A 19,203-nucleotide genomic window follows, 5' to 3' on the forward strand; every position below is an offset into this window, starting at 1 on the left:
CCACATTTATTATCCAGCAGAACAATTCAACACTCATAACAAAACAGCTTGTGTAAGAAATTGCACTGACGGGTACTTTGATCTGTTGGAAACAAAATAAACTAAAATAACATAAAATTACTGTACTGTAGTTCTGAGGCAGTTATCACTGGTGAAATTATATCAATTACGAACACAGATTTCTCCTTGGCTACAAATATGTAGAAACCGAATGAAGCTCTTGCCGATACATTCTGCAACAACTAAACTCGCACTTTTGACATAATTATTGTTTGAGATGGAACTCCTGCCATGCTCAGCAAGCAAAGAAAGAAAATGATTCAACAAAATACTGTTCAACTTGTACAACATGCTCTAAACACAAATCTTTCCCCCCACCTTTCATCCCCTGCCAGGCGCCCTCTCACCTTAAACCCCTTTGTTTTGCGTAGAATCAGTACGGTTTTTTAGGCACATTTTCTATTAGAAAGTGCAATATACCTTAGCTTCCCTTGCTTTTCTATCAGGTACGCTTAAAGAAAAGATGGTATACAGATCACAACCCACTTTTACATAATGGATGCGCAGACATTCACTTTCCACAGCAAAATATATATAGATACGTGTAAGCCAATCACTCAATAGCACTCAACCAAATTTTAATATACAAACAAAATACCCAATCTAACAATGGTATTGTCAATGTTAATCATCGTTCACAGATCTTTCATGACAAAGAGTTGTGTATGAGAAATGGATTACAATTTCTGTAAAAAAAAATATATATACAAAAGGGCTCGATACAAGGGACAAAACAAACCTACAAACGTGGTTATTCCCACTCATTAACACAACTTTCTGTACTGTACAGAGCGACTGGATTGTCAAACAAGAAAAAATAGTGTAATAAACAGTACATATTAAAGCAGTCTTACTCAGAATTGATAATGGAACAAAATAAAAGAACAAAATTTAACGACTAACATTCTATCTAAAATAAATATCAGAACACACAAAAAAGCAATGGTCAACATGCAAAGCAACTGGCATACATTTATCACGAAAGGAAGCACAGCTTTCAAATGAACATTTTCTGCATATAAAAGCTAGGTCTAAAGTGGCTGCCAGAGTCCTTAAAAAACATTTATCAAAAAAATTCCTGAAATAGCAGACAGAGGAGCAAAAAAATGCTCAAAAAATGTTTTGTTGCTTGAAGCATTTCAAAAGCTTCCCACAGAACAATCTGGTAAAAGTAAATATCAATACTTTGGTGAGAGAAAAAGGAAAATATTCTATCACATCAAACTAATCTGAACGCAGTTCAGTATAAACATAATACTTCAGACTCTTCACTGCAAAACTAATACCAAGCAATTTCAGAAAGGAAAAAACCATCAAAATAAAGCAAGTGCTGCAGTTAAATTGCTCTCGTACATGATGTGAAAGTCTGAATGCAGAAAAAAGGGAACTACCAGGAAATGCATTGACCATGATTCTCTACACCAATGATGAATGATAACTCAGTGCTCTTAATCTTGACCCTTGAAGTCCCCAATGCAAACCTATCAATTATATTTCCTTGTCATCTCAAAGCTCCCGTTACGCAAACCCCACAGATGTCCAAACAAACCACACACACAAATCAATCTGACTGGTCCATGGAAGACTGGCAGTTGTGGTAGTATCTACACAGACTGATACATGGATTGCAAAATGTGTATATGACTAAGTGCCAAAAGGTGCTCACAGAACAGAAGACGACTTTGTTTTACAATAAAAATGTTTCTAAAAACGTGTGTCTGCTGAAAATTGGTGTGTGTGTGGATGAATGTGCGAAGAGATAGTGGACATAATTTCGTGTGTCTGACTTGAACGGTTTTGAAGTTATCTTTGTTTAAAGTCAAAAATAACGCCAAAACCGGCCATCTGAAAAAGGACATCGTGATACCTCGTGTTTTGAATATGCCACAGAAAAATAACAAGAAGCACAAATGAATTGCATTTAGTTTGATTGAATGCCTGAAACATCGCTTTACAGACGAGACCAAACGTCAAATCTAAATCTCGAGAGAATTTTTTTTTTTCGATAACCGAATTTTAAGGTGTCGCACGCAAGATGATTCGTCATCACGGCATACATTTTTCAATCGCAGATATTTACTAAATTTCTTTTTCAAAAACTCTGGAATTGATGTCGACACGTCAAGCGATAACGGTGTATCAAACTGCTGTCTTTCAAGTAATCCAGCAAAGACTGCAGAACTTTTGAACAGCATTTTTGAAAACGATTTGAAAATTTCGTCATATCTTGCGTGCGACAAAATGTTCGGTAATTAACGGTTATTTTCTTTTAAAAACAAAATTTACATGTACAAAGATCTACTTCATTTACGGAACCACGTGACACATTCTGTGTTCAAAATTTGTGAAGAAATCACGAACCACGATTGCGCTATCAAGTGTTGAAATTATGTCGTCAACATCTTTTCAGATCTTGCGTGCGACACCTTCTTGCGTTCAACATAAAATGTCACTACCTTATCGAGTTTAATGGGTAAAACTAACTATTTGTTGTCTTAGTTTAATCTTCTTAATTAAAAGCGTAATAAAACCGAACTTCTAAGATGAATTTTAATTGAGATTAGCGAAAGAGCGGGCACGCAAGTCGACCTTAAAGTAAAAGAATGATAACACGAGCGTTTGTCGTGTTGTCTTGCGTGCAACACATTGTCCAAAAAGGAAAATGTATATTTTTCTCAGACGTTTTTTAAGTTGAAACCTTGAAACTTCACACACATTTGGGGTTTAATCGCCCCCATGCATGGTAAAAGTCTTGTTGACCCTTGTCAGATTTCAAGGTCACGGCTGGGTCACATGTGGTTCAGAAAACGGATGAAACATATTTTTTCAGAGATTTTTGAAGCTAGAACCTTCAAACTTCAAACAACGCTTTTGCTTAATGATTGTTCAACATGGAGAATTCAAGGTTGATCCTTGAGAAATGTGAAGGTCACAGCAGGGTCTCGTGTGGGTAAAAAAAAAAAACATAACCTTTTTCTCAGAGTTTTTCAAAGCAAGAACCTTGAAAGTTCACATCTTTGGGCTTAATAGCCTCCATACACGGTTAAAGTCTTGTTGACCTTTGTCGAATCTCAAGGTCACATGGGCAAATCAAAAACACGAAAATGCATCATTATCTCAGTTGTTTTTAAAGGGAGAGCCTTCAAACATCACACAACTCTCAACTCCGACTTAAAGAAGTTAAGGTAGATCCTTGTCACATGTCAAGGTCACAGAAAGGTCTCGTACGGGTAAAGCAAACAAAACAAACAGATAATATTCATTTTTTCAGCTTTGTTGTTAGCTAGAATAGAGGCACATGCCACCATTCCATTCAACATGACTCATAGAAATGTATGATGTATGACGTAATTGCATTGTGTGTAATGACGCGGCTGCCTCTGTAGTTATTCCAGCCTTTGAAGAAATGGCGTTTTTCCTTGCTTGGACACATTTTTCCTTTTCTTGGATGTTTCCGGAGTTTGGGTGAGTTTGGTGTATATGGTTGAACACAATTTAAAATTTGCATAAAAGTGTATTAAAATAAACAGTGGTAGCCAGTCTCATCTGTTGTGTCGACAATTTAATCTCTTTTGTGTGACCTCAACTTGACCCCTCTGAATGCTCTCAATCATGGAAATTGACCACACTTTGATTATAACCAAACAACATCAAAACTTTGGAATGTGTGAAGTTTCAAAGGTGTTGCTTAAAAGGCGTTCGTGAAAATGACAATTGTATGTGTCTGACTTCAATGCGACCCCGCTGCGACCTTGACGTTTGATTTTATCAACCAGACTTTCATCATGTGTGAATGACTTCAAACACTATAAAACTAGTTGAAGAAATTGACAATTTTTCAAAGTTTAAGCCAGATGGCACTGCTGTGACCTTGAAATTTGACAAACATTAACCAGGCGGTCACCTTTTTTAGAAAATATCCTTAAAGGATCTTTAACCTCACTGTGACCTTGGAATTTGATGAGGTTTAATTTAACTTGCGTAGTGTGCCAAGTTTCAAGGCCCTAGCTTCAAAAACATATGAGAAAACCTCATTGAAAAATGTATATGTTTGACCTCAACGCGACCCTGCTGTGACCTTGACTTTTTCAACCAGACTTTAATCGTGTGTGAACATTATACACTAGAACTGTGTGTATTTTCAAAGCTCGTGCTATAAACGCGCTGAATAAATTGAAAATATTCCACATTTGGACCAGATGTGACCCCGCTGTGACCTTGAACTTTGACAAAGATTAACAAGCAGGTCACTTTTAATGAGGTTTTATAAAAATGCTGAAAGTATGTGAAGTGTGTAAAGTCTAACTGATCTAGTATTAAAACATGTAAGACGTGACAACGACAATTTTCCAGTTTGCAAAGGAAATTTAACCTCGCTGTGACCTTGAAATTCAATGTTGTTTAATGTGATGTGCACCATACCTGGAGGTCATTATACTTTGGTTGTGTGCCAAGTTTCAAAGCCCTAGCTTTAAAAACGTGCGAGATAACCTTAATGCTATGACTCAGTGCCGTTTTGAATGATATAACGAACAAAATTATCGTTATTTGTAAAATCATTTGGGTAAATTTATCTTTTCTTTTCGTAATTGGGTTCCAGCATCTGTTGTCTTAACAAAAATCACAATATCAGTCGTGTTTGTCAACTTTTATTTTTTAGCCCCTTTGTCCGCTTTTCGTGCGCACCTTTTGGCACTTAGTCATATATATATGAAAATATTACACAGGTGTTTATGAATAACACTGGAAAATGATCAACTCTTCCCATCTGTGAACCCGATTAACCTTTTAACTACCATACCGCCCGATACCGCCCGTCTTCCGCCATTGCCGCCATTCCCATACCGCCCGATACCGCCCCTCGCCGGTGTAGCGTCTGTTTCGGTTGTTTGCGGTTGTTGTGCGCGAGCAGTAGTAATAAGACGGTTGCAAATGCATTGTGGGATTGTCTCACTTCCGCCTTGTTTTTTCCCCATGTGCTTTCGATCTCTGTGAGAGTTACAATCGATCTTTTTTCACCAAATTTGTTGGGCGCTTGGTGCCGACATGACAGTGATCCTGATTTCATGACTATGCTGGATTATCTCCACGAAAATAGACATCAATTAGAAGATTCTGGCTTCGACATCAGCATTTCTGTGAACACTGCTGATCTGACCTACTTTGATCGTTCAATGAATATCAACAAGTGACAGCGAAACGGATGATATACCGGAGCAACAAGTAAGCGTAATTTTTCAACTTTATTGACAGGTCAACAGGTAGATAAATCATGATAACACTGCGACATACATACCACCAAGAAGAAGAACACATACTCTTTGAAGTTTGATCCCTATCCAATAACATACCAATTTTTTTTATCAATCTGACAAAGAGAAACTGAGTAATAATAATTTAAACACGCATACCCGTTTTTGACCGTCTCTGCTCAAAATAACTTGGGAGCTGAGGGAGTCTACACAACAATAAACTTGGTAGTTAAAAGGTTAACTCAAAGTGAACACACTTGGCGTCAACGCAAGCACAAGATGCAGGGTGAATGAAACCACTACAAAACCATGCAAATCAAAGCCCTCCGACAGTCAACAACTTTTCTCTACTTTTTTAACACTGGTCACCAAAGCAAGCTACTAACAGGGCGTATGAATCAACACTTATCAGCTACAAAACAAGAGTGAAAAACAACTAATACTGACAAAGAACACTAGGGATCGAAAAGAAATGTTAGTAAGTTTCGTATGCTGGAAATAAGTGTCCAATAAATGCCCACACAACATATAGCCCAGTTTTATCCGTCATCCTTGCAACACATTCAATATGACGAGACTACAAGCTACACATAATATTAAACTTTATACCTGGGATTTCCGACTATTTTTACCTACAAACTATGACAAACACTTGCTTCTCGTGATGGAGTTGTTCCTAGATCAAGTTCTTTCACATTTCTTGCACAAACTCCACACATAATACGTATTACTCTTTTTACTTGGGACTAGACTCCTTTAACACACAATGACAATCAAGTTCTCCTCCTGGCCGAGTTGTGCCTTGATCTACAAATTTCTTTTGCAAACGACGTCAAACTGGACGGACTATGGCAAGGACTTGATGAAAAGTTTTCCTAATCGTTCCCATGTCAAGAGAACACCTAACGAGTTGTGTTGACATGGGAACGATTAGGAAAATTTAATTATAGCTTACTTTGTGAAATATACTCTCCTCATTCACTTATTCCCTGTAGAAGACGGTAATGCTGATCTCCTTTCAACAACAATTACCGCAAGCTTTTTACGCTATATGGCAAACAAAATTCATGTTCTGACTGTCTCTTTCGCAACAGACTGCAGATGCCTGTCTGCCATTGCCACACAAAGCTACGATATACAAATGAATGCTCTCACCGAGAGGTTCGTGGAAAATCTCCATTAGAAAGCAAACTTTCAGCCTCCGTCACAGGGGAGCACACACAATGTTATCAAAGCCCTGGGCAGACAAAACATTCCTGCCATTAGTACTTCTCTTTGAGTCTCAGGACAGAAGATGGCACACACACAACTCCATCCATAATGTTATTCAGAGAAGGAAGAAAAAGAAAAGCAAAATCATTGAAAGGGCAAAAATGGTATGAAAGAGAATGGCACTGGATCATTCATCAAACCACACCAAACCATACATGCACTGGCAGCAGCACAGTGGTACCTGTGAAGAAAGGACACTCGAGTCCAGGTTCAAAGTGTCCCTACATTGCAGGTGGCCTCTTAACATATATTTTTGTCAAGATATTAAAGGAGAAATTAATACATAACAATGTGGGTCTACACGGCCCCACGACGTCTACAGAAGGGTATTCACGTTTTTCCTTTTTTGAGAAGCTTTAGTGAGCACGGTAATAATTAAAAAAATAATTTAATTACTTCTCGCGGAAATTTAACCACGGCGCCTACGGAAGGGGATGCACGTTTTTGCTTCTTTGGAAAGCATGGGTCTACGGAAGGGTATGCATATTTTTCCTTCCGTGTGTAGTCGATAACCCGGTCGGGCGAAGGTTAAGAAGGTAGCCTAAAGGTCTGGATAATGGCTAGCCCGATCACTGTATCATGTTCTGACTCTCTGGCTCTGTAACTAATTCTCAATTGACGGCTTGATTTTGATAGGTTGGGTAGTTTTTTGGGTGCTACAGCACTGAGTTGATTGTTGATTTGATGGTGGATTTGTCCATTGACAGACAACGAATTGCAGTATATAACCTTATTCTTGCTAGTATTGGTGGACATTGTGATTAAATTTTGCTCGGTTGAGAAAAAAAAAAAAAAAAAAAGATATTAAAGGAAGTCCAGGTGTCCTTTATTGCCAAGTGTCCTCTCATCAGAGGGGCCTGACATCACAGGTACCACTGTATCACTCCAGACTGAACAAAACCCCTCCCATCACACACACACGAAAAGAACAGCTAGAATCACAGCAGCACCTACTGACTGATGCACATATTCTCAGCCCTGAGCCACATAGGGGGGTGGCAGTATGTCACCATACTGTTTGCGTCAGCATGTGGGGGCCGGCCATAAATATCACACTGGCTCTGACACTGACAGTAGCAGTAGTGATGATGGTGATAGTGGTGGTGGTGGTTGAGGTGTAGGGAGTCAAAGCAGCAGTAGCAGCCTCAACAAAAGGAGCAGTGCCTTGATCTCTGCCGTGTTCCAAGCATGCACACACCCCCTTCAGAGGGCAAGGTCATCCTCTTCAGAGGTCAAGGTCATCCTCTTCAGAGGTCAAGGTCATCCTCTTCAGAGGTCAAGGTCATCATCTTCAGAGGTCAAGGTTGTCATCTCAGGGTCATCTTCCTCCAAGGTCATTTTAAACTGGCTGGTGGGGTCAAGCGTCGCATGCAGAGCATCATCAACAGGCACAGTTTAGTTTGTCTTACTGTCCAACAGAGAGGAAAGAGAAACACAACTTGTTAGCAGGGGTCAAAGCACATGGTGTGAGTAAATGATCAAGACAGGTCACCCCAGCTCAAGGCACCCTCCTTCCCTTGTACTGGACCATAGTTTTCAATCGCAATAGATACGTCCAGACTTTTTTCCTGCGATATCTTCCTTTTAGTTGGATGCATACTAAAAATAAATTGTTGGTATGTGTCCCAGTGGGAGGGGGCCCTCATCTTGTAACAGCTACTACCTCCAAAAAGTCTGGACATATCAATGCAGGTCACCGACAGGGTGATCAGTGTGGGGAAAAGGGTGCCTTGAAAAGGGTTGATAAAATGTGAACGCCGTTGACTGCCCCTGACAGACGAACCAAGCCGAGCGTGCTCTCCATCTGTCACTGACATTTTCCTGACGTCAAAACAAGCTAGGGTGATGAGCATTAGTAAAGATGACAACAACAAAATGACATATTTGAGTCTTTCTTCTGGTGACCTCTCCGCCTTCCATGGCGCTGACTTGTAATTGAATAGCATGGACTAAGTCATGGTAGCAAATGCCTAGCAGATGAGACTTATTCAAACTCCTGACCCTCTTTCTTTCTTACTATCCCAAATCACTGATTATTAGCAATGAAACTTCATCTTATCTGAACAATGAAGATTAGGTATCAACAAACAAATTAAAGTGCACAAATTAATCAAAACTGATTTTCTTCAAACTCAAGGTGAGAAAAAAATTCCGGACAAACTGTCGAGTTTGTATGAGTTGTGAAAGAGTGAGTGCCCTTGCTTTTTCTAGACAAACTTACGACACGCAGTTCTTGTACCCGTGTATGATACACACACCCTCGCTAGTGACTGGCCTATAATGTCACGTGGAAAAGTGACTCCAAGTGACATCATTTCCCAGGTGACATTATAGGCCAGTCACTTGCCAGGGAGTGTACGTGTCTCATACACCAGTACAAGAACCACGTGACATTATAGGCCAGTCACTAGCCAGGGTGTGTACGTGTCTCATACACAAGTACAAGAACCACGTGACATTATAGGCCAGTCACTAGCCAGGGTGTGTACGTGTCACATACACAAGTACAAGAACCACGTGACATTATAGGCCAGTCACTAGCCAGGGTGTGTAGTGTCACATACACAAGTACAAGAACCACGTGTCTCAAGTTTGTCCAAAAAAAGCAAGGGTACTCTTTCACAACCCATAGAATCCTGACAAGAGCGATTCCCGAAATGAAAATCCCCCATTTCCCCATCACTAGAACATTCATCGAGTGCAAAATGACTATCTCCTGTCTGCAGCTATAAAGTGTCGCACAAATACAATCAGCAAGGCAGATCAGTTCACACAGCAGTCATAAGATGCATGCCAAACCAAGAAAACGTTCAAGTGAAAAGCTCAGTAAAAACCCACAGTAAAAAGGGGCCACCCAAACATGGAACGTATTCATGCACACACAGGTCTCTTCACTCAAGGGAAAGCGAAAAAGGAATTCAAGTGATTCACTTTGAGAGAAGGCATCAAGTCTGAGAGGAATCACATCTTTGGTTTTCTTCAGGGAATTGGCCGCCTGCATTAACCTCACCTCTCAGCCCTTTCTCCTCACTCCCGCACAGCCAAAATAATTTGGCGTTATGAGAATAATGACAAGGTCAAAGCATCACTGTTGCCGTTCTCCTCAAGGCCTGTGTTGTCACGCTCATTTCAACCTTGTCCTATAATTATTGTCTTTTTGCTAAGCCAGTTGTGCGATTCGATGTTTCTACAACCAAACTTGGGAGTTATGTGAATCCTGGTCAAAAGCAAAAGGAGCCCAACAGTTGAATCCCGCAGAAATAAAAACATTGGGTGGAAGCAGCGATGATTTTACAGTAAAATATCAAACAACAAAAACAAGGAAAGAAAGAATTGAGAAAAGTGGACACCAGGAACAATTTTTCATTGAACTGAACTGGAACATGCTCACCCAACGGTAAAACAAATGTCGAATAAATGTCAGAAAATTAAAACCATTAACAATAACTCAGGTGTTTTCTCACGAGTCAGTTTTCTCCTTCCCTTCACCGAGGGCCTCCTTCCCTTCCTTGAGGGTCGCCGCCTCCCCCAAACTCTTACTGCGCTGTCTGCTAAGCGCCTTTTGTGCTGCTTTTTTTTCCGTCGCTTCTGACGACCTCTACACATGTTTACATTAAAAGACGACCTCTACACATGTTGACATTAAAAGTGACATTCGTATCGTGTAACTACATCACAAGTTCCTCCTTTTCATCTACTTCAGTTATTCACAATTATCATAAGAGTAACCCTTACACTTACAGTTGGAAAACTGCATCAACAAACTAAGGGAAAGCAGACCGCTATGTTTCCTTTTGACTGATGAGGCAAGTGGAACTTGATCCAAACTTTGTTTGAAACATGGTTTACTTGCTCTGAGACTTTCCATCAGCAATCAAACTTTGAAACATGGTTTACTTGCTCTGAGACTTTCCATCAGCAATCAAACTTTGAAACATGGTTTACTTGCTCTGAGACTTTCCATCAGCAGTCAAACTCGGCATATTATTACCTCACAGAACTATCATACATTTTTGTTCATGAATTCAAGGAACAACTGGAAAATCAGTGAATTTCTAACCCACACTCGCACAAAAATAAATAAATAATAAATAAATAAAAAAGTAAACAGTTTCTGCATATTCAGAATATGAATAACCAATGCCTTCTTTTACTGTATGCCCAAACAGAGGAAACATTAATTCAGTGCTCCAACCAAAGAAATGTTCATACAAAAAGGAGTCAAAAAGCTAAAATTAAAACTGAACAGAAAGTGTGCCGACAAATACAAAAATGTGCATTTTCAGTTGACACAATGAGAATTTCAATTCAAATTCAGTCACAAAATCAAAGGATGGAAATAACATAAAACCCAAACGAAGCAACCCATCACAGAAAATCAGTTTATCTAAAATAAGAACACAGTGCGTGAACAATATTTTTTGTGCATCAACTTTTGTCTCTACAAATGTATGTTCTGTTGATACATCCCTCGTGGAATCTCAATGCTCACTTTACAACTGGCATAAAAATGTTCATGACTTTTTTTTTAGACAGAGAAATTGCAGAGAGATTGAGTGAAGACTAACAAACGTTTGTCATCCAGTATAATGATTCTCTTCAACCTTAAAATGATATTCTTTTTGACTGCTCAAATTTTTTTTTAAACTGGCATCAATAAAAAGGCAAGTCAGCCATGTTTCACAAATTGTCTACCAACTAGACTTTGATCAGTGATGTTGAAATATTATACGTTATTTGCGTTTTTGACCAAAATATGACATTTTACACAGATCGAGACAGTCATTGTTCTTCGAGACCGCGCTAGCGGTCGAGGTGAACAATGGCTGTCTCGATCTGTGTAAAATGTCATATTTTGGTCAAAAACGCAAATAACATTTATGTATCGATCGAATTCCTTTCAGGTACTATGACTTTGTTGTTGTTTTGACGATTGAACGAGCACACACACATGCAAACAAACACATAAGCTTCATATTTGGGCGTTTCAGGTTGACCAAACTTCAAAGGAACTACAAAACACACGTCATGTACTGACTTTGTTGTTGTTTTGACATTGAACAGCACACACACATGCAATCAAACACATGACGTGTGTTTTGTAGTTCCTTTAAAGTTTCGGTCAACCTGAAACGCCCAAATATGAAGTTTTGTAGGCCTCTGACGTCACATGGCTCAAAGAAGGGAAATCCAATGTCCAATCGATACATACACTTCTATGTGTGTCAACAGGGCAAATTATACTCTTAGTCTTAACATATCATTCTCCAGCTGTAATAATTGCAAACGGACAACTTGCAGAAAAAGAAACTGAATAACCACAGTCAGTGCTGCACAATAAAAATAATTTAAACGCAAACCGACAAACACACTCACTCTTCTCGTCACAGAAGACTTCCTTTGTTTGAACTACATGGATTTGAAAGAGCAAAATGATCACCGCATAAGGTACAGGCAAATGAAAGTCTCTACAGTGCAAAATGATCACCGCATAAGGTACAGGCAAATGAAAGTCTCTACAGTGCAAACAGAAAGACAAGTAAAAGTAACGCAATACAGGATTGACCATAGTCTTTTTAGCAGACCCTACCCTTAGCAGAGAATCATTTTTTCTTCAGCCCATACTTGGACAAAAAGTCTGAGTTCTTAGCTCCGGCAGCAGGAGCAGAGGCAGCCGAAGGGGAAGTAGGCGTGGTGGGTTTGGGACCCACACCCGAAGCAGTGGGTTGAGCAACACCCGCGGCAGGGAAACCTGGCTTGGGACCCACCCCGGGGGAGGTTGGTTTGGGACCTACCCCAGCAGAGGGGGGGGAAAAGGGCTTGGCCATAAACCCTGGGGTGGGCTTCGACTCCGGCTTCTGCTCAAAGCGAGACGCAAAAGCCGAGACCGAGCTGCCTACCTTAGGGGTCGGCTTGGGCTGCACGGGGGTGGTTTCAAACATGCTCTTCTGCGCCATGATACCTGTGGCCGCAGGGGAGGCTGGTTTGGCCGGCACCAGAGGAGGGGGTTTGGCCCCGCCAGGCGATAGGGGCGACATGGGTTTCTGAGATAGCGGGGGCGGGGGAAACTTGGGAAGCACACCAGCAGGCTTTTCAGGGGTAGGCGGAGAGGGCTTTTTGCCTATCTGCAGAGGCGGCAGTTTATCCTGGAGCTTAGGCGGGATAGCAACAGGCTTCTCATGAGGAGCGGGTTTTGCACTGAGACCAGCGGGCGTAACGAAGGGGATGGCGGGCTTCTCAGGGGGGGCTGGCTTTGTCGCTAACACGGCTTGTGGCACGACAGGTGTGGCCACTACTGAGGGCTGTGCTACAGGGACCGGGGGGGAGGACACACTGACCGATTCTACCGGTGCCGCAGGAGGAGCAAAGCTGGCCTCAACCGCTACTGGGGGCGGGGCGGTAAATGTTGCCGTGGAGATGTCAGCCACTGTGATGGCCTCCCCTGTGTCCTGTGCCAGGCTGGCCTCTGCAACAGGGGGTGGGGCGGAAAAGGTAGCAGAGGAGACATCCGCGACCGTGACAGCTTCCCCCGTCTCCTTGCCACCCAGAGAGACACTGGCAGACGCCTCAGGCTGGGCGGGAGGGGGGAAACTGACGGAGGCCTGGACAGGCTCGACGTCTGCCTCCGCTACCGGGGCCTGGGACGGGAGAGGGAAGGACGCCGACTCAACGTCTGGTACGGCAGTCACATCCGGATGCTCTATGGGCGTGGGCAGCGACTCTGCCTTTGGCTCGGGAGGAGATTCTACCGGTATAAAGGCCGGATGTCCCGAGAGACCCGGGGATAGTTCAGGCTTTGCTTCTACCTCCCTCTCTACCAGCTGAATGGGAGGGGGAACAGTGGGCTGGGAATCTGTGGAAACATCTCCCCCCTCAACGTTAGCTTCTACCTCCCTCTCTACCAGCTGAATGGGAGGGGGAACGGAGGGCTGCGAACCTGCGGAATCATCTACCCCTTGAACGTTAGCTACGGGCGCATCCACAGGGCTGAGATCTAGGGCCTGCTTTACCTCGGTGGACTTGTCAGCCGACACCTCCCCCTGGCCGATCTGGCGCTGCTTGGTGACATCCTTGGGATCCTTGCTGGGCGGCAACGGCACCAGCTTCTCGTCCAGCTTCCTCTTGATGTTGTCGAAGCTGTCAGCTCCCAGGTAATCCGCGTGGCCTCGTTCCCACGCCAACCGTCGCTCTCGGTCGTCCAGGATGATGTAATCGGCCGCCGCCTCGCCTGCCCCGATCTTCATCTGGGCCAACTCTCCCACAAGACCTCCCTGCAATCAGCAAAACATGCGCCATTTAAAACGTTTCAAAACAACAACAAACACTTATTGTCTGTTGTGAAAAAAGGCAAGCTTTACATGTCCATGGCGCGGCATGCAAACAGTGTAAAAACAAAAGCATGTCAAGCATGCAGATAATGTTGGGAATTGACAAAACCTAAAATGAGCATGTTGAAAATACTTTCCTTACCAAGTAATACCTACATCATAGATTTGTTTAGGCTGTAACATGCGCTAAGGGCATCATTCCATTCAAATGCACACAAAATTGAACAAGAAGGGCAAAGCCCATACGACTCACATGCTTTACACATTTTTCCTACCAAAATACATGTGACCTTGACCCAAGGTCAAGGTCATCCAAGGTCATGCAACACAAAGCTGTTAATTCAAGACATAGGAAGTACAATGGTGCTTATTGGCTCTTTCTACCATGAGATATGGTCACTTTTAGTGGTTCACTACCTTATTTTGGTCACATTTCATAAGGGTCAAAGTGACCTTGACCTTGATCATATGTGACCAAATGTGTCTCATGATGAAAGCATAACATGTGCCCCACATAATTTTTAAGTTTGAAACAGTTATCTTCCATAGTTCAGGGTCAAGGTCACTTCAAAATATGTATACAATCCAACTTTGAAGAGCTCCTGTGACCTTGGCCTTGAAGCAAGGTAAACCAAACTGGTATCAAAAGATGGGGCTTACTTTGCCCTATATATCATATATAGGTGAGGTATTGAATCTCAAAAACTTCAGAGAAAATGGGAAAAATGTGAAAAATAGCTGGTTTTTAGGCAACATTTATGGCCGCTGCGACCTTGACCTTGAAGCAAGGTCAAGATGCTATGTATGTTTTTTGGGGCCTTGTCATCATACACCATCTTGCCAAATTTGGTACTGATAGACTGAATAGTGTCCAAGAAATATCCAACGTTAAAGTTTTTCGGACGGACGGACGGACGTCCGGATGGACGGACGTCCGGCCGGACGGACGACTCGGGTGAGTACATAGACTCACTTTTGCTTCGCATGTGAGTCAAAAACTAGAAAGAAAATATAAACTGAAGTCACAACCCCCCCCCCCCCTCCCTCTCACCTCCACCCCCCCCCCCCCATTTTTTTTTTAATGAAGAATGCATCATTCAAAATACTAACAAAATCTAACAAAACATGTCAACAAACTAGCATGAAAACTAACTCAGTATGCTACCAAATCTAACAAAATAATGCACACAGTGCTTCCTGAATCATGCACAAGGCTACACAATTTATTTTATGCAAACAAATAACATAAAGTCACATCTATCACTTCAAAGAACCCAAAGAACGAAAACTACCCAATGCTAGCTTTAAGCTATAGTTCTAACAAACAATGCAAAATTAGGAAGTCAGTGATAGTCTTTCAAGATAAAGGTCTAAGAAATGATGCAAAATTATTTTGTCATTAATAGCTTTAAGCCATAGGTACAAGAAACAATGAACAAGTAATAAGTCATGCTGTTAGTCATTAGAAAATGAACAAATATACTCAAAGTGCAGTTAGGTTTTGCAAAGCAGAAAACCCAAACAGATAAAATCGGAGAAAAATGAATGATTTATATTTAAGAAACATGTTCAGGCAAGGGCACAGAGTGAAGAGTTAGGGGGGCCTGCAAAAAAACTTGGCAAAAACAAATAAGGACTAAACACAGAAGAACTAGAACCTTTTTTTTATTCCTTTTTTTTTTGGGGGGGGGGGGGGAATGGCAATTCATTGCAAGCAGATATGCAGGAACTGTAATATTTTTCAGCCAACAGAATTTGATGCAGAAGGAGAGAATCTCCAAAAAATTTACAACATTGCACAAAGCACACTCAAATTCATCAGAATGTGGATTTTGAGTTCCAACTGACTTCATAACGAACTGCTCCTTCAAACGTTTTTCGACCATTAATAACCCTATCAGCAAGCACTACGCAACTTATACTAATGAATGAAGGAATAGAGGCAGCCACTGTTTTCCTCTGCTACAAAAAGCCTTTTTCCCAGCCAGCAATACAAGGAGGTGACAGGTGTGACAAATGGAACCAAAGCCAGGCAGTACACCCCCTCCCTGTGCCCCAAGCAAGCAACAGGTGGGAAACCAATGAACAAGCCATGTTCCTTCCCCCCAGGAAGCTATTAGGCCTGTCAATCCAGCAGGGGGCGCAGGGAACATCTCAAAAACACAAAACTGTCTGGGCCCAGAGCCCTTCTTCCGCGTCAGCGAAACACTGAAACTTGTCTCAAATCGCCAAAAGCTTTGCCAAAAGCTTTGCCCCCATTTCGACAGACTTGTTAAACTTTTTCACAGTGTGGGAAAGACACCAAGGAATGCCTAAAACTTCCATAAAATGCATAAACCTTTCCCCAAAGTGCATAATCCATTACAGCCATTTTGATAATTTTGCTGCAGAAAATATATCCTGGCAACATACCCTGCCTCTGCTTTTCAGTTCAAAAGAGCAAGGAATCATTGCCATGACAGATGTGTAGACAGTGAGAACTGGACTTGAACAATGGCAACTTATGTTCTGACTTTAAAACCCTTTGCATTGCCGGGTCCAGTTGGGTGCAGTAAACGCATAAGGACTCCCCTGGAGGTAAACTTAATTAACTCAGCCTTTGCGGCTTGGAACGCACACCAAACACACACTGTTGTGCTCTCTCACACATAGGCTACTCGTTCTCTCAAACACACATACTTGCTCTCTCTCACACACACATACTTGCTCTCTCTCTCTCTCTACACCCACACACACACACACACAAACTTACACAGAGGAGGAGAGGAATAGAGAGGGACAGGGGAAAGAGAGATGCAGACAGCCAGGAAGGCAAATACCTAAAGTTACAAGCAAGCTGAGGAGGGAAGGGGGGTGGTGTCATGGGACCGGCAGACGGTTGACCTTGCTGAGGTCAGTCATGGTGGTAGGCGTGCCTGTCTGATAGCCTGTCTGTTTATCCGAAGAGGGCGGAGGATAAGTGAGATGCAAACAAGACTGGCCAATTGGCTCCAACTTACAAATCTAGGCCGCTGTCACCACAGAAAGGCAGACGGTGCTTCAGTGAGTGAGCATCCCCCCCCCCCCCCCCAATCTACAACTCCCTCCACCTTCCCACCACTGAGCAGGAAAAGGACACTGCCCTTCAGCAGGCGTGTTCACCCCCCCTCTCCACCCCACACCTTTTTAACGGTCGGAGGTGGTGGTGGGAGACACTACGCTACTAGGTGTAGAGATTGTAGATACAACCACGACCCCTGTCACGTGTACAGTCACCTGTCTCCACTATACCTACAGTGTGTGTGTTGTACTACGCACCGGTGAATGAAAAGAGCTGACTCAACTACAACACCAGATTGTAACCACAGACACCGGCTCTGCCGCGCAAGCTTCACTGGTTCCGGTATACAGCGTTGCAGGGAGCCGATGGTTGACTAAATGTTGTCTTTACGTCGACTTGCTTATTTTTTTTCTTTATGACGTTGCCGTAAAATTATGCGTCAGGACACACCAGATTAACCGCACTGACACCGTGGTCAGTCTCATCTACAACGGTGAGCAAAGTATAGAAATGTAGCTTCTGCGTCTTCAAACATGCTTTAGATACTTTTAGTGACACCCAGCCCCCCCCCCCCCCCTCTCACCTCCCATGTCTGGAGCTACACATCACTGGACTCGCCTACCCCTACCTGTGCACATACACATCGGTCTCCTAAAAACACCGGTGTGCTAGCTAGCAAAGCCAAAACCACACTCACGTAGAGTAAACTTCGCACACAACAGCGAAATGTGCCAAACGATCGTCTGCACCAATAAAGCAGCTTCGTAATCGCGTGTCCTCGCGCGGAGTTCGCGTCTGCCACACGTAACCTTGAACCCTGTCGCGAGGTCATAAAAGGTCAGCTTTCACGGTGAAGGTTGTATGCGAAACGCAAGGTTTGATATTCCTGGCTGGTAGGCCAAAGCCGCCTCCACGCAAGCTCGGTACACTAGTGGCAGACGATTGGAAAGCGCATGTTATGCCGTGTGAAGCAACAGTCTACTGTCTGCAGTACATCACTGGCACAGGGTAGTCAGGCCACAGGCGGAAGGTATCGTCCACTGGACTACTACTATCACTGAGTCTTTCTGTGATAGTAGTCGTGGACGATACCTTCCGCCTGTGGTCAGGCCAGGACTGCTGTACGACTTCGTCCTACTATAAAACGCGGTCCGTAAAAAGGGTGATAAACTGTCCAGCTCCTGTTCTGTCTATTCTCTGTTTTTAACAACTGTCTGTCCTGTTCTGTCTATTCTGTTCTGTCCTGTTCTGTCTATTCTCTGTTTTAACTGTCTGTCCTGTTCTGTCTATTCTGTTTTTAACAACTGTCTGTCCTGTTCTGTCTATTCTCTGTTTTTAACAACTGTCTGTCCTGTTCTGTCTACTCTTTTTAACAACTGTCTGTCCTGTTCTGTCTACTCTGTTTTTAACAACTCAACTGTCTGTCCTGTTCTGTCTATTCTGTTTTTAACAACTGTCTGTCCTGTTCTGTCTATTCTCTGTTTTAAACAACTGTCTGTCCTGTTCTGTCTATTCTGTTTTTCACTGCAGCGCGATAAAAGCAGTTATTGGCGTCATACCTAAAATCATTTTGTTTGTTTTTTGTTTGCTTACCGCCCAACCGACCACGAAGGGCCATATCAGGGCGGTGCTGCTTTGACATATAAGTGCGCCACACACAAGACAGAAGTCGCAGCACAGGCTTCATGTCTCACCCAGTCACATTATTCTGACACCGGACCAACCAGTCCTAGCAGTAACCCCATAATGCCAGGCGGAGCAGCCACAAGATTGCCAATTTTAAAAGTCTTAGGTATGACCCGGCCGGGGTTCGAACCCACGACCTCCCGATCACGGGGCGGACGCCTTATCACTAGGCCAACCGTGCCGGTACCTAAAATCATGTATCCTGCCCTCCCCCGGCAATCTTCAGAACAAGAGAATGATACGATTCTCATGCACAGAATGCAGGCTGTTTGAGACCACTGAACCAGATCAGACTGTGCACTGGCTGAGGCAACCAGATCAGTCTGTGCACTGGCTGAGGGAACCAGATCAGTCTGTGCACTGGCTGAGGGAACCAGATCAGTCTGTGCTCTGGCGGCTGAGGGAACCAGACCAGTCTGTGCTCTGGCTGAGGGAACCAGATCAGTCTGTGCACTGGCTGAGGGAACCAGATCAGTCTGTGCACTGGCTGAGGGAACCAGATCAGTCTGTGCACTGGCTGAGGGAACCAGATCAGTCTGTGCACTGGCTGAGGGAACCAGATCAG

General features: G+C 42.9%; 1 protein-coding gene across 4 annotated transcripts in view; it reads right to left on the reverse strand.

Annotated features, from left to right (window-relative positions):
- Window positions 1-7,814: 7,814 nt before the first annotated feature.
- LOC138945745 (glycogenin-1-like) overlaps window positions 7,815-19,203 on the reverse strand; it is a 40,573-nt gene continuing 29,184 nt past the window's right edge. For 3 of the 4 annotated variants that reach the window (XM_070317246.1, XM_070317243.1, XM_070317245.1), the window contains 4 exons: window positions 13,595-13,855; window positions 11,961-11,993; window positions 10,049-10,182; window positions 7,815-7,992 (listed from right to left, as the gene is read on the reverse strand). In XM_070317246.1, the coding sequence (XP_070173347.1) occupies window positions 7,980-7,992; window positions 10,049-10,182; window positions 11,961-11,993; window positions 13,595-13,855 (441 nt within the window). In that variant the 3' untranslated portion in view covers window positions 7,815-7,979. The remainder of the gene's footprint in view (window positions 7,993-10,048; window positions 10,183-11,960; window positions 11,994-13,594; window positions 13,856-19,203) is intronic. The other variant, XM_070317244.1, reaches the window with a different exon arrangement.

The sequence above is a fragment of the Littorina saxatilis genome, linkage group LG13 (assembly GCF_037325665.1).
Source record: "Littorina saxatilis isolate snail1 linkage group LG13, US_GU_Lsax_2.0, whole genome shotgun sequence".
NCBI classification, from domain to species: domain Eukaryota; kingdom Metazoa; phylum Mollusca; class Gastropoda; order Littorinimorpha; family Littorinidae; genus Littorina; species Littorina saxatilis.